The sequence below is a fragment of the Mercenaria mercenaria genome, chromosome 13 (genome assembly GCF_021730395.1).
Source record: "Mercenaria mercenaria strain notata chromosome 13, MADL_Memer_1, whole genome shotgun sequence".
Classification (NCBI taxonomy): domain Eukaryota; kingdom Metazoa; phylum Mollusca; class Bivalvia; order Venerida; family Veneridae; genus Mercenaria; species Mercenaria mercenaria.
Genome location: NC_069373.1, coordinates 53,942,126 through 53,959,211, shown reverse-complemented (window position 1 = coordinate 53,959,211; position 17,086 = coordinate 53,942,126). Strand labels below are relative to the sequence as shown.

The window sequence follows — 17,086 nt, the reverse complement described above, 5'->3', positions numbered from 1 at the left end:
CATTAATATCATTGAGTTCATTCAATGTTTTTGTATAAAATTCCGCTTAATCAGCTGCTAGGGCATGTGTAGCACTTTTCACTCCCTCCAGTAAAAGAACTCTTCTGTATACACTTGTTATTCTAACAGTGCATTACGTTTCAACTTATGAATTAACCTTATGATCAAAAGTTTAAAAAAAGGATATTGGAGTGAAAAAAAAACCGTATTCATTCACTTGATTGAGCAAGAGTTCATAGAATGATAAATGCGTAATTATTTCAAGCAACTGAAATGGACTTTATTCTTTTGGCAATGGGAAACCATTTTTTTTCTTGAAAAATTTATAAAGCCAATTTTGGTCGGATACCAAACATTTAAAATTACCATGAATGATTTTGATGAAACAGTTCGTGTGGAATATCCTTAGTTATGTGGTATTCCATGACAAACCCAACAAATTCTGCAATAAATAGATTTTATAAACATTTTTGTTCCATCAACAATAATCAATGTAGGGATAATACTCGTTTTCTTTGTGTAAGCTCGCGGGATTGTTTGTGACCGAGACCCGTTAATACACAAAACAAACGTGTATTGTCGCTATTCTTGCATAAAAACATTACACGACGACTTTATGTATTGTTTTCATATGTGATGACTTGACGATCCCGGTACATTTTTTATTTACCATTCTGTTGTTCTTGGAAACGGTAAACATGTTTTAAATATCCGTATCCTGGGCCCAGAAATAAACAACACTATCAAAAGCACATTCCGAAGTTTTTTAAACGGTGTTTTTACTCTCTCGTCATTACAAACATAAAATTACATAATAATTGTTCATATCACTTCACAATTTGGTGGACTCGAGCACAATTTCAAGAATAATAACTTGACATTCGAGTTATATTGAGTACGGACACAGTAGGAGTACGGATGAGTACGAACGTAGTGTCAAGCTTCCAAGCTATTTATATAAATTTTTCGAGAAATTCGATAATAACATAACTTACCAAAATCATAAATGTGATTCCGAAAAACAAAGAATCGCTAAAGTTACAAGCGGTTCTTTAACACTCACGATTGTCTACAAAATCCGAATCGACGCCGAGTTCTGAAAGGGGAATAAACAAGGGAAGAAACGAGTACGAACATTGTTGGGGGCAGCGCATTTGGCGTAAGTTACTGATACAGCAAAATATATACCGCTCTGGGAAAGCATTTCAAAAATAACAAGCAAATTCTATGAATTGGTATCCCCCGCCGAAAGGGTTTGTGATGAGGAATGACAAAAAAATATATCCGGCAAAAAGTTGAGGATGTTACTAAGAAGCAATTAACTTCAATAGTCAAAATCAATTGAACAGAAAATGAATGCTTTTTTTGTTTTTGTTTTTTTTTTTGGGTTGATGTATGATCGGGATGGTGGGCATGACTCAGCGAGGTAGAGGAGTGACGTGGGAGAACAGTACAACTTTGCATGTTGATAAATATTCATGGAAGGTTTGAAAAAAATTTAAAAAAGGAATGATTTTTTTTGGGGTGGGGGTGGGGGTGGGGTTGGGAGGGGGAGGAGGTGTGACCAGGTGTGGGTACAACAAAAGAATGAAAGAGGTTTAATGAAATTCTACCAATTGGTTGGTTTGTTATGTACAAATGTGTAGATTTTCAAACAATTAAAGGGCCATAACTCTAAGGAAAATTGACAAAAAATTGACAGGCATCATTGCAGTATGTTGGTGCATGTTTATTTTAAGTTTTATGAAATTCTACCCGATAGTTACTGAGAAATGGCTGCAGACGGACATTTTTCATTTAATCAAGGGCAATAACTCTAAGGAAAATTGACCAATCAAAAAAAATACTAGACGGGCATCATCGCAGTATGTTGGTTCACGTTTATTTCAAGTTTCATGAAATTCTACCTGCTAGTTACTGAGAAATGGCTGCAGACGGACAACGCCATTTCAATATCCCCCTCCCGATTTCATCGGCGGGGGATAAAAATCGGGTATTAACAGCATGTGAATTGCCTTGTTTGCACACGATTTTTCTCCCGTTAATACATGGGCGGATCCAGTGAAAAAAGTAGTTTTTATGCAAAATATATATCTTAAAATGTTTCTATATTTTCCTTTTAGTAGAACACAAACCAGTCTTTGAAATTTTGACACTTTTATGATTGTATTGTCAAAATTAATTTATTCAAAATAATTATAAATTATATTGCAGAATGTGTAGATTTGGACTACCAAGGACACTGATATTTCACAGAAGCATGCAAAGGTTATACTAATCTGTAACTAATTTATCTCTAAGCACCACCTGGTCCAGTAATATTTACCATACAAAGGTGAGCACATGCTGCTGCTATCTTGAATACAGTGCTAAGTTTTTAAAAACGGCACACAGTGCCATGTTTGGGAATGTTCGGTCTATGGCACTAATGATCAGAAAAAATCCGAAATGACGCGACATTGGGCTTTGCTCCAGGAACTACATTTTGAAAATAAAAAAAAACACCTTAGAAAGAAGTGCCGGGCTTGTCAGTTAAATACAGGTCAAATCTTGAAAAAAAGACAGAGGTCTTAAAAGCTTTACCTCAAAGGAACGATAAAATGCAAAAACGTTGTTACAGCAGATAAAGCAATATTTTACTATTGAGGAGCTATATTTGCAGGAAAGTATGTTTCTAAATAAAAGACCACGATGATGAGCGTCATAAAGTATTATTTCTTTGTTGTTTGGTTTTAAATTATAGCGCTTGTGATCGTCTTTCTATAATGGAAAAATCGTTTGTGCACTGTGTCTCCACAAGGAATGAATTCAAAAATTTTGTATTAATGCCTTTCAAAAATACATGTTATATACTTGTATATCAATGTTGTGTATATATTCCATAATTAGTTTTTACTGGTGCCTTCCCTTAACCATTGCACTTATACAGCATTTTTCACCAGTATTTATGTATCATACTATAATCCTGTTTATGATTTTTACGCCAAAATCTTTGTTAAATTTTGACGGTGTCGTCATTGACGTCGTTTGACGTTGATGTCACTTCCTTTGTTATGTTTAGAATGGAAAAACAAATTAAGAATCATTGACAAAAGGGTAAACGTTTATCTTATATTAACTTTTACATTAAAACCGTACTTATAAAAGCGTTTTCATAAGAAACATGTCCCAAGAATATTCCCTATAAATCCTTCAGATGACTATGACTTCTGCCAGGATTCTGAATCTAGTCAAACTGAACTATCTGAAAGAAAGTGTGTTCGGTTACTACAGCTAACAGAGCGAATTTCAAAATTCCCATATGCTACTTCACTAGACTTAGCAACACGATGAATTTTAAATTTAGTCTAAACTTAACAAATGTAATGGATATTCAATACACCACAGGATGTATCACTGTCACTATAACATTAACAAGAAAATTATAACCCAAGTGTTATATGTTGACGATTACGTTGGTGTATTTACTTAGAGGGTATTGTTGTTTTTGTTTTCTTCATCGTCTTCGTAGGAGAACAGCTTATGAATACGCAGCAATGAATATTGACTAAACAGTTCACTACTATAAATACCACTATATACAGTCATAAACTGATCAACTAGTATTTTGGAAGGTTGAGCAATCAGCCACCTCTCGAGTAAGACCATTGTTCTGATATTGCTAAAGGTCAGCCTGTAAGAAACCTACTTTGAGATAATAGAGCATGCAAGTATGAAAATGATATAGTTCATATTAAATAAATGTGGCAAATAACAATGCTAAATATAATAAATCAATATTTAAAATAAAATAAAAAAAAAAATATTACACACAAAAACAGATAACCACAAGCAGATGTTTTAAAGATGTAACTCCATAAAGTTGAAAATGGTCAAATTTTTATTATTCCATATTTGTTCATGGAATAATAAGTCAAATAGGGAAGGACTCCTATAACTAATCATTTAAAATTAAAAACCATCTTTGCTGAACTTCCATGGTAATCTTTTCGGCGCTTATGCGCACGCGCAAAAGCTACGTCACAGGATCAGGGGCAAACTAGAAAATGCTTTTGTAAAAAAGCGCATTTCTCCCCCAATGCAAAGTCCTATAGGCAAGAAGTCAATAGGGGTCAGGAGCGAAAGTCAAAGAGACACTGATGGTTGGCTGCAATAGGGATTATCTACTTGGCATGTCCAGTCATCCCGCTAAATTTCAACACTCTTGGCCTAGTGGTTCTCAAGTCACTGTTGAGGCTCCTTTGACCATGACCTTTGATCAAGTGACCTCAAAATAAATAGGGGTCATCTACTCTGCATGTCCAATCATCCTTTGAAGTTTCAAGTTTGTAGGTCAAGTGGTTCTCAAGTTATTTCCAAAAAATGATTTTACATGAACAGGCCACTGTGACCTTGACCTTTAATAGACTGACACCAAAATCAATAGGGGTCATCTACTCTGCATGTTCAATCATCCTATGAAGTTTCAACATTCTGGGTCAAGTGCTTCTCAAGTTATTGATCGGAACTGGTTATCAATGTTCAGGCCCCTGTGACCTTGACCTTTAACGGAGTGACCCCAAAAACAATAGGGGTCATTTACTCTGCACGAACAATCAAACAATCATCCTATGAAGTTTCAACATTCTGGGTCGAGAGGTTTTCAAGTTACTGATTGGAAATGGTTTCCATGTTCAGGCCTCTGTGGCCCTGACCTTTAACAGAGTGACCCTAAAATCGTTAGGGGTCATCTACTCTGCATGACCAATCATCCTATGAAGTTTCATCATTCTGGGTCAAGTGGTTCTGAAGTTACTGACCGGAAATTGTTTTCAATGTTCAGGACCCTGTGACCTTGACCTTTCACAGAGTGACCCCAAAAATCGTTAGGGATCATCTACTCTGCATGACCAATCATCCTATTAAGTTTCAATATTCTGGGTCAAGTGGTTCTCAAGTTACTGAACGGAAATGGTTTTCAATGGTCAGGCCCCTGTGACCTTGACCTTTAATGGAGTAACCCCAAAATCGATAGGGGTTTTCTACTTTGCATGTATAATCATCCTATGAAGTTTCAACATTCTGGGTCAAGTGGTTCTCTAGTTATTGATCGGAAATGGTTTTCCATGTTCAGGCCCCTGTGACTTTGACCTTTGATAGAGTGACCGCAAAATCAATAGGGGTCATCTACTCTTTATGACCAATCATCCTATGAAGTTTCAACATTCTGGGTCAAGTGGTTCTCTAGCTATTGATCGGAAATGGTTTTCAATGTTCAGGCCCCTGTGACCTTAACCTTTGACGGAGTGACCCCAAAAACAATAGGGGTCGTCTACTCCAGCAGCCCTATAACTCTATGAAGTTTGAAGGTTCTAGGTCAAATGGTTCTCCAGTTTTTGCTCGGAAATGAAGTGTGACGTACGGACGGACGGACAGGGCAAAAACAATATATCTCCTGGGGGACACATAATTAATAATTATGACAAAAGAGAAATACCCATAGGTACCTAACATAAGTAAATACCCTTTAATAACTTTCGTCAAGAAAAGCTTCCGTCCAATTATGTCCACAAAGTGCAAGGTAAATTCCTTTGGATTTCTTCAAGAAACGGATCCTTGTCAGTGAAAATATGTGACAAAACGTGACAAACTCTATTAGGTCTTGTCCGGAAGCAAATCATGAAAATAAGAAACAATCCATCTTATTTAACTTAGTATGGCAATAACTGTAAGAAATATATTTTTTACAATAGTGAAAAGATTTTTTTTTATTCCACTATTCCACATATACATTAAAACTCGTTTTTAATATGCTTGTTTTCCCTCTACATAATAATAAACAGAACGCGATAGAAATGGACAAGGTTTATTGACGTACCTGACAGAGTTATTAAAATGAAAGATGATTGTTAAATGACATCTTCAGTTATCAATATTTTGAATGAACATTAGTATGTGATCATTATGTAAATAAGTAATATGATATCAAGGCCTGATTGTATTTTGTTTAATTAGTAGACATTCGAGTCAAGCTTGTCAAACACATATGCAAATCATTTTGGAAAGCCTGTGTCATGCTGATAAGCACAGTAACATATCAAACAGATAACAGATATATTAAGTGGATTACCTCTGACCTCGAGTAATATACAAATTATAAGACACTGGAAGTAGTCTAAATAATTGAATGTTATGCGGATATTTTTACCTCTCAACTGCTTTCATCGCTTTGTAAACAAAATTGTTGCATTGCTACTATTGAAAACATAGCGAAAATTCATAGGAAGCTTCACTCTGAAAATAAATGAGCATATTTTTTAAATATTTTTTTTTTCACGGAGTTATTGTCCTGATGATTTAATATTTGTAAACTTTAGCGCCATCCTCGTCCGGAGTATTTATCAGCATTCCCTGGCTTACATAGTAGCTTCACTCTCAAAGGGAAATGCGCATATCTTGTGCGTGTGTTTTCTCCACAACTACTGGCTAGAGTTCTAACAAACTTCTTCGACTGCGTCACTACCAGGACGAGATATGTGCTTAGTCCATTTTTGTGCAGTCATACTTCAGAGAGCATCTGTCGGTTTTACATGATTCTATTTTCTTGTGTAACCTTAAGAAAGTAATGTTAGAACGATTGTTTCAGCTTGCTTTTTTAAAAAAAAATCCACTTGATAAGTAGACAAAACTTGTTATTGGTATTAAATACGCCGTTTTCTTGTTTCTCGCTACGTTTATGTTGGCCCAGAAATCATTTTTAGCCTAAAATGTTTTAATATGTATACGTTTTACTGCATTCGATTTTTTTCTATCATATAAATTTCATTCGTTCTATTGTCATCAGACAAAAGTAACTTTACCACAATGACGCTCAACAACTATTATCTATTAGACTGAGAATTAAAATAATGTCACATCAAATTATAAGGTGAATTAAAGCAAATTTTCCACACTGTGTTATGATTAATCTTACCAGTCTTAATGGATTTCGCAGCAGTGTTGCTTTCAATTCAAAATGACGAACTTACAAAACCTTACATTTCCAACAGATGCAAAAAGCAGAAATTGCAGAAATTTATTTTTAATCACAAACTCACAAAGCCATAGAACTGCAAAAGGAACGTGCAAAAATTACATGCCAGCAAAATGGTAAAAAATATATTGTTTATTAAAAAGATCGGTTTCATTTTATCTTTGCTAAAAACTGCAATATGTGGAAGACTAGTTCAGTAGTAGTTGTAGTTCTTTATTATTTTCTGGTGTCAATCAATCTTGTACCGTGTTCACACTAGCAGATTGGTTTTATTTTTATCAGACAATAATTGGTTATAATTGGTATTTTTGTAAAGGTCAAGTGGTTTCTGTAATATAGCATTAAAACTACTTCGGGAGGTGGTTTTAATACTATATTAAAAATGTAATACTACATTATTTTACACATGTGAACGAAAATGTGAGTTATAACTTGTTTTACAATCCCAAATCCACAAATCTTACCTTTTGGTGGAAGAATACCATGTGTTTCTCTCTTGCATCAAACAACTGATGCTGTGGCTGGCAAAAGTAATTGGAGTGTTGATAAAACAAAAACATTAAATTGCGATATGGAGTCATGCTGACGCTCAAAATGGACAATGGATGGAATGAACAGAAATTCTTAGATGAACACAGAAGTTTAAACATTGATGACCCCTTCTTGTTTCTGTTAGTCTCTTTCTTTGTAACCTTTCTTGCTTACTGCAAGATATTTGTTAACTTCCAACATTGCCTGTATATATTTAAACCACATTTCTTTGCCTAGTGTGGACGCAAACTATATTATATTTTGATGGGTTTTAAATGTCAAATACCAATTAAGTGAACACGGTAATAGTGTGGACGCAAACGAGTTTAAAAATAAACCCAAGTTAACATAGGATTAAAAACGTAGTCTGAACGCGGTATTGGTTTATCACATGGTCGCATAAGGCGTTTGTAATTGAATTAGTGATTTGTTAAATTCCAGGCATTACGTTAAAAGAATTCACGCGCTTATTTATTCAACACTTTCAGAGTTGTCAATGAAATGTAGGTTGAGCATACGGAAGTGTGACCTCACTTGATTTTGTACGAAAGATAGTTTTACTAAATATAAACAGATTACAAATTCCGGTAAAATTTCTTTCCAAATGAAATTTGTTAAAAAACAGTTCATATTGTATTATATTGATAAAATTAAACGAAACATCCGCTAACACTTAGATAAGATTATAAAGTTTATTGTCTAATATGATTTTTGATTTGGGTTTGATGGGAAACAAACTCGATATATCGTAGTCTATTCTTGAATATCAATAGAAACATTTTTGCCTTTTTGTCAGTAAAATATTGTCAGTAATAATTTAAATATCACAAACACAATGAAAATATTGCTTGGTCACTTATGTAACATTACATATTTGCCATAAAGTGATGTAAATGTATATGAAGAATCAAGAATATATTAAAATGAAATATAATGCACAATGTACATATTTACGATTACTTTCTCTAGATATACTACAAACAGGCAGGTAAGTGCAATTTTAAATGTAGTCACATCATATTTGCATTTAAAAAAAGGAACTAATTTAGTTTTCAATATTCATATTCTTCTGTCCTCTGCAGATAAAAGATAGATACACATAAGTAAGCAAGACTAAGCACAAAAACATTACAAATGGAAGCTAGCAAGACTACGTGTTCGGGTATATTTAAGATACGATGAAGTAAACAATACTAAATATCGTTCAACAACGACATTCAATAAGAATACTCAATCTGACTAAAGTACTTGATCTTCTAAACGAAGATCTGAGAACGACCCATTCACATTCGTCTTCTGTACATTTTGGATTTCCAGTATTGCTATTTTTATTTTATCCAATCAGACGACATGCTCGAATGTCAAAGAGTAAGAAAAATGTGCAGTTATTCCAGGGCTCGAACCCAGGACCCCTCGCTTACAAAGCAAGTGGCCTACCAACTGAGCTAACCGGCTATCTGATACATTATGATATAAGAATTGTAAATATCAAAAGTCAAGGCTAGAGGTAGTTTTGCAAGATGTTGTAAGTTAGGCTCTGATTGGCTAGCGAAAGGGTCGTCAGAACGAGGCAATGAATAGGTCGTTCTCAGATCCTATGCGTAGCGTAATAGGATATGTACTTTAGTCAGATTGTAAGAATACTGTACCTATAAAAACATTCAATTTTAATTGGCGGTTCGTTTGTAAATCAGCAGTTCCTATACATGCATCATAATTAAAAATAGACACTATCGTTTTCTGTCGAATATGACACTTTGTATTAACACAAAGAAACTAACAATTTGTTTTTAGAAGAGCTTTAGAATGCAATCGTGCGTAAGCACTTGAATAAGTAATTCCTTTCATGTGATTAGATCACAGTTTAAAGTACGGAAATTGAAAAAGAATTGTTGTATATTTAATAATTTTTAATGTTTATCAGGATGCTATTTGATAAAATCATTAGAAACATTCTGTACAAATATTCAGATAGTTAGATAAACATAAGGTAACGTATTTGCATATAGAGAGGAATGCTTCACTAATGGAATATATTGGAAATCTCAGTCACAGGTCTAAATATTTATTAGGAAACGGGAAAATTGTTGCAAATTATCCTCAAGGAAATAATTTGTTACGTTTTCTTTAAAGCCATCTGCGAAATAAATTTCTCCTCTTGTCAATAAAACATTTCCACAAGTACAACAAGAATTAATAACTGCATGTGAAGTAAGAGTTTGGAACCACTGTCTTGCATGATCATAAAAGGCGACTTATAAATTGCAAACACTTGGTTTGTCTGTATCTTTGTGATTCTCGGAGGTATAAAAGTTTTGATTCCATACCTCATACCTTTTTTCTGATGTAAATGAAATATAAAACTAAACATTTTAGTGATGTTTGGCTCCATATAACCTGTACATTGTTGTTGCACAGGAAAACCCAAATCAACAATGATTAACATAAGTACTTTGTCGGCGTAGTATATAAGAATAGTGATTATACTTCCTGAATTTTTCTACTTGTTACGAGACTGAAAAAAAAAAATTGTTAGAAAATACTATTCGACAATACTTGCAATATGTTACAATGGTACATAAGAAGTTGAATACAAAGTAAATTTAGCGGAGCAATACCATTGCATAATAGGTATTGTCTGCATTTTGATAGAAGGGGTAGTAGCTTTGTTACCATGTACATTGTTTGATCACCCCTGCACTGTGCACTAATAATCACATTGCTATTACGGGCGTAACCTGCATCAAAAAGGTCACATAAACGATCTAAACAGAAATTTAGATGAATAGAATAATGAAACATATTAAACTCGTCAAAAGCATTAGAAAATGCATCTTTTGACAAAAACAAAACAAGTGAACTTACCATTTTGCTAGTTTTATATCCAGTGCTTTTTGAATAACAAAATGTAATTTCAACAAATTGATTTAGTATCAAATAAAAGCGAGTAAATTATATAACTAATGGTTTAACAGATTGTACATTGCGTTATATATTCAAACAAATTTAGAAATGCTTTCTAAGCTGTTCACATACACTGTACTGTTCACTGTAACGTTGACATACACTTAAATTCTTTTCCATGATAACGAAATTTAATTCTTTATTAATGCATTATATATTTAGTTATAACTGTATGTATAACAGCGGCTTTTGTTTTAAAGAAGAAAACTCTTTATTCCAGTCGTTCAGCTTTATTTAATTGTGTAAAAATGCAATGAAAACATTGCACTACAATGCCTCTTTCTTCTGTCCTCTGTCCTCTGCAATACGCAAATAGGCAAACCACAATATTAAGCTCACCATAGGAACTACATATTGTATCGGATAAATAACTAACGAATATGACAAATGAATTAGGAAAACCTAATCGGTGATGTATTAATTCTGTTTATTGAATTCCTATAGTTTGTTCATTAAGTTATTATGGAAGGAATATGTACATATGTAAAAGGAAGACTTCGTAGTCAGCAAAACCTGTATGCATATGTCATTATCAGTCTTGAAAGTGATGCTTTCATTATTGTAATAATAATAATAATAATAATAATAATAAAACTAATAATAACAATGATAATAATAATGATATTTATAATAATTAGCATTATCATAATTATCGCCATTCATGTCATCATTATTGCTTTTTTGTGTTACCGACACATTGCTTTCATTACAAAAAGCGAATGTATTAGTTTCCTGTATAAAATGACACATGGTTCAAGCGCAAATTCCTCAAAAACTATCACTCATATTTATATTCATTTTCCTTGTCTGCAACAAGAGAGACTTTACTGAAAACATGAAACAATTTCATAGGTGTAAAATATCATATATTCACACTGTTTCGAATTTTCAAATAGTATGTAAAATGTGCGTATATTATATATTGAACTCTACTATAAGAATTATGACCTTTGGACGTGGTTTAAAAATATCTTTTAATTATCCATAAATATCAAAATCTTGTTTATTAATTATCAGTTTATACCTATAATTATGTGTACTTGTCTGTAAAGTTTAAAAAGCCTGAAAACATTTCTTAATTATGCTAATCGCTCTGATACAGGAAGTGAACATTTACAATTTTCACTCACCGGAGTGAGTTCCTATTTACAAAAAAAAAAATATTTTCGATTACAAACCTAGCAAAATACGTAAATAACTTTATTTAAGGTGATTCATTCTTTTAAAGTGAAAGAAAATACTAAAAACAACTCTATTGCCTAGCAGTAAATCGAGTTGTTCTTATAATCGTTTCATCGGAAAATTATTGACAATAGGTTTTTTTCGTGCGAATCGCTGCACGTTCACAATTTTACAAGCGCATACAATTAACCTTTTATTCACCGAAATTGTACACCAGAGAGCGTATCCTTAAAGATTTAGAAAATATCATTAGAGTGTAAATTATATATATGTACTGTAGTGTAAATATATATGTACTGTGTTGGAGAAAATATCCTCCAAATTGTAGCCCAATGGTTTTATTCACTCTCGTATGCATGCAAATATATTGTATTATAAAAGAAGATGAGCTGTTTATGCTTAATTCTAATAAAATATATGTTCTGTTCTGTTTAAAAGTAAATGTCCCTTACCATTAGTTGTTTGAGGTAATATTAATATGCAAAGACTGTACTGTAAAGAAAATACATAATTATATGGTAATATTATCAGTATCATTTGATAGTTTCCAGAAAATGTCAAAATATAAAAGTATATAAAAAACTATGACCTTTCTGAAATTTACTCGTTCATATTTCATCTTTTTGCAATGATGAACCTTTTTAAATGAAACGCACTAGAATATCACCTTGTTATGATAGTTTCACTCCAATTCATTCAAAGAAAATGTAGTTGAATTTAAAATGATGTTGTATTTGATTTTTGTTGAGTTTTGACACAGTAATAGACCATATGACGACTTTCCAGCTCTGATGGTGCCTCTCTGTGCATTATGTCATCACGGGCGGGCACCTGGGTAGAACGACCGACCTTCAGTAAGCAAGCTTGATGGCTTTGTCACATGAAGAATTCAACGCCCCGAGTGAGGCTCGAGCCTACAATCAGTCAGGGGCAAGTTATCCAAAGTCACCGACCTTAACCACTACGCGTCCACAGAGAACAGAGTTAGGGTGCATTTCGACAATCATAAGAAATTTTTCTAAGTGTTTGCTATTAAAACATGAATGCATTTTGTGTAAATATTTCTTTTCACTCATCTTCTCATAAGCATTATATTTCTCTCATTTTAGAATGTCAATTGTGCGATTAAGATAGCATAGTAAAACTTCTAAAAGGATGTACAAGTTCTGAAACATCATTTGTGCAAATAAAAATCTAGAAATGAGTAAGTATGACAGTTAATGATAATTTACTAATTGCTTTTAGAAATCCAATAAAACATTAAAACCTTTTTTATCAAAATCGTTACAACTGAAACTTTAAGGTAGCATTTTGTCACTACAATAAAAAGCTTTTAACAAGATGCTATGTATCAGGTAGTTTTCAGTGATGAAAAACAATTCAACAATACAAACCTTAGATTAACCTTTTCACCGGAAATAATTAAGGTTGACCTGGAAAAATGCATTTTGTCAAGGTTTTGATAAATGAAAGCTGATTCTGATAAGACATCGTATATTCCTAAACATCCAGCAAATCAAACTTATTTATCAAATGATCACTTTTACATGAGAAAAGAATTAACAATTAACCCTGATCGCCTCTATATTTTAAATTCTAACTGACGTCTCAGAACCATTACAATTATGTTGACGTGGACATACCGGGATTGGGATTGTTCTGTTACTACCGGGAAATGCTTTTAAAAAAGACGAATGTTATGAACTTTACTGATAAGAAATACACAGAAATTGAACTCATTTTTTCATAAACTTTAGATCACCTCTTTACGAAGGAAACAATTATTTGTTCCTTCTAGAAATGTCTTTGTTATAAAAATGTCTTTAAATGAGAGAAGTTTTAAGTGGCAGATAAGTGTTTCTTTTCAATATCGTCTTTTGTGTTTCTTGTCAATATATTTCTTTCAAATGGAATTGTCGTTAGAGCTATGGATAGTATTTTCAATTAGCAGCAGACTGGAATATTACTCTCAAATTTATAATGAACTGGACGTATTTTTTCGCTATAAGCAAGTACAAAAAGACCAAATTATGGTTCTTATTAGCCAATCTATTATCCTATGTTTTCCATACATATTACGCAATTATTACTTTGCCGTTCATTAAAACGCAATATTTAGCCGTTTTTACCTTTAAGGCTTATTCCTGCAAATTTGTAACTTTTAAAGAAATTGAACGAAACCAAGCAAAATAACAGCAAGCACGTGAGCGTATGCGTATCCGCGAAAGGTAATGAAGTGTGCAGCTAATACATTAATTCTTACACTGTTTGTGTAGAACTACCATTTGAGCCGTGCCATGAGAAAACCAACATAGTGGCTTTGCGACCAGCATGGATCCAGACCAGCCTGCGCATCCGCGCAGTCTGGTCAGGATCCATGCTGTTCTCTTTCAAAGCCTATTGCAATTAGAGAAACCGTTAGCGAACAGCATAGATCCTGACCAGACTGCGCGGATGCGCAGGCTGGTCTGGATCCATGCTGGTCGCAAAGCCACTATGTTGGTTTTCTCATGGCACGGCTCATTTAATGCTGTAAGAAATGCTTAGACAGAATGTTGATACGCTTATATTTTATACATTTTCAAATACGTTAATCAACACCAACAGCTGCAAATAGTAATGATTCTTTGCCACCTGTATCTTAAGCTTGTAAGTACTAATTAGGGATTGCCATGTGTAATATGATAATACACAACAGGCTGATTAGACATTAGGCTAGAGTTTTATCTCCCAAATCCCGGCTTTTGTCATTCATACTTGCAAATGATAATATCATGATATAACCAAAGGATCTCCTGATCATGTCACAACATTTTCATCCTTCATCTCTTCGATTATCATTTCATTATTAATTTGTCGTATTGTACATGCAGAAAAAAGAATGAGAGCTGTTTACTTTTGACATATACTGCGTATAATTGCTAAATTCTTTGGATGACAAAATCAAAAACCGAGTTTGATTTAAATGTGTATCAGATATTGAGAATGAACAAAGGAAGGGAAAACTAACAGACAAGATTTTGACATACCTTACTGTGAAGAGAAACTAACTCAAACCACGCTTTAATAGTCATAGAGGCCGCCGTTGACTTGTCGCGTCATTTAATAAAGTTCACATCATCGTTGAGAGTGTGTATCAATTGTTGTGAAATAGATAATTTTAGTGATATTAAAGATGGCATATGTCGTAAAATGGTACGTTACACTTATAATGCATACAACGGACATCGAAATCGTACATAAACATCTTGGTAAATGGCCATAAAAAGTATTCAATTTGGTTTTTATATGAAAATCGTCTCAGTCATTATTTTAATCTAAATATTACTTTTTAAAAATCATATGTAAGTAAGTTCATGTATTAGACCACTTGTGTGAATTTTAAGTTTTAAAACATTAAGAGAGGACTTAATATAATAATATGTACGCAAAACTAAGAAGTCTTTCTTAAATATCTTTATTCCTGTTCTTAACAAGCCAATCACGCATTTGTGATTTTATTTTGATAAATTTGTTTCAGGAGGATATTAACATATCTTGTAAACAAAATCAGTCTGATAAAATATTTAAAATTTCAACAATGTTTAGTGTCATATCAAGTCAAGTCAAGTCATATTTTATTAGAGTCTCATCTTTGTGTACATTACAATATACAGATAAAACCATTAACATAACACAAAGCCACTCCTTCATAGGAATTATAAGAGACTATAAAACATCCCTATTAAAAATCATTATTAAAATTCTATTTACATTCTACCAATATTATAACCCGAACAGTTCTGTTCTGTTAAATATTATAACCAATATTTAGCTCATTAATTACGAAGTGTATATATTCTATTTTGTTTGGCTATGATATTATATAGTTATATATATATATATATATAAAAAATTAGCTAAAATTTATGACTATTCCTATTTATAATCTTTTAAGCATGATGTACAAAATTCATATTAAGCTAATTCATAATTTCCAATTTTCTTGAGTCATTAGAAGGTATTGATAAAATATATAAACAAACTGCTACTTATTACTGCTAGAGTCATTTCAAACTTACAGCCAAAAATTCATATTATTTTAAAAACTTCTCCTTAAACTAAAATTACTTCTCAAAGGTTCTAAAAGAAAAAATAAAGTTCACAGTGAACACCAGATTTGTCAAAATTATCTGCACCTAAGTTGTAAAATATAAAACCAGAATACTATATATTACAACTATAGAGTCATTTCAGCTTACTATCTTATTTTAAAATTTCTACTTAAACTAAAATTACTTCTCAAAGGTTCTAAAAAGAACAAAGTTCACAGTGAACACCAGATTTGTCAAAATTATCTGCACCTAAGTTGTAAAATATAAAACCAGAATACTATATATTACAACTACAGAGTCATTCCAGCTTACCATCTTATTTTAAAATTTCTACTTAAACTAAAATTACTTCTCAAAGGTTCTAAAACACAAAGTTCACAGTGAACACCAGATTTGTCAAAATTATCTGCACCTAAGTTGTAAAATATAAAATCAAAATACTATATATTACAACTACAGAGTCATTTCAGCTTACCATCTTATTTTAAAATTCCTACTTAAACTAAAAGTACTTCTCAAAGGTTCTAAAAAAAAAAAAAAAACAAAGTTCACAGTGAACACCAGATTTGTCAAAATTATCTGCACCTAAGTTGTAAAATATAAAACCAGAATACTATATATTACAACTACAGAGTCATTTCCGCTTACCATCTTATTTTAAAATTTCTTCTAAAACTTAACATTACTTGTTAAAAGTTCTAAAAACAAAGTTCATCAGTGAACACTGAATTTATAAAATTTATCTCCTGAACAGTTTTAAGCGTCTAAATTGAAGTATTTGGAAGCAGGCTTTGGCAGAAAATTTTACTATATCAGAATTCTGAAGTATAAAGCAAAGTTTCTCTCTATCAGACAACATCTCAAAAGTGTTACAAACATTTCGTATTTCCACATACAATTCCTCACGGATTTCATTGTATACCGGACAGTGCAGAAGGACATGGATCTCGTCCTCAACACACAAATTACAATTAAAACATATTCTACTATTAACATCCAGATTTTCAAACCGACCGGTTTCAAGACGGATTGGTGCCACACCACACCTAAATTTTGACAAAGCACTTCTATGATGAAATGGTAAATTATATTGCAAATATTTTTCAACACCAGGTTCCTCTTTAAACAGTCTATAAGTTCTAAGTTTGTTACCACCACTACTTCTATTTGAGACATTCCTATTTAATAACATTTTCCATTTATCAAGTTCAACTGATACTATTTTACTTTCTACCATGTCAACAACATTCTTTGCACTTAAAACTTGTGTGTTATTAACATCTACATCAATGCTATTAAACAT

The 17,086-nt window shown here is 32.6% G+C and overlaps 1 protein-coding gene across 2 annotated transcripts in view; it reads right to left on the bottom strand.

The window, feature by feature from the left end:
• The window catches only part of LOC123529574 (guanylate cyclase soluble subunit beta-2-like), a 115,430-nt gene that overhangs the window by 83,634 nt on the left and 14,710 nt on the right, over window positions 1-17,086 (bottom strand). Inside the window, exon 1 of one of the 2 annotated variants that reach the window (XM_045309949.2) lies at window positions 10,409-10,808. The exons of the other annotated variant lie outside the window; for it this stretch is intronic. Within the exon in view, the coding sequence (XP_045165884.1) occupies window positions 10,409-10,411 (3 nt within the window). The 5' untranslated portion in view covers window positions 10,412-10,808. Of the gene's footprint in view, window positions 1-10,408; window positions 10,809-17,086 lie in introns of those variants that run through there. 2 annotated transcript variants of the gene reach the window in all.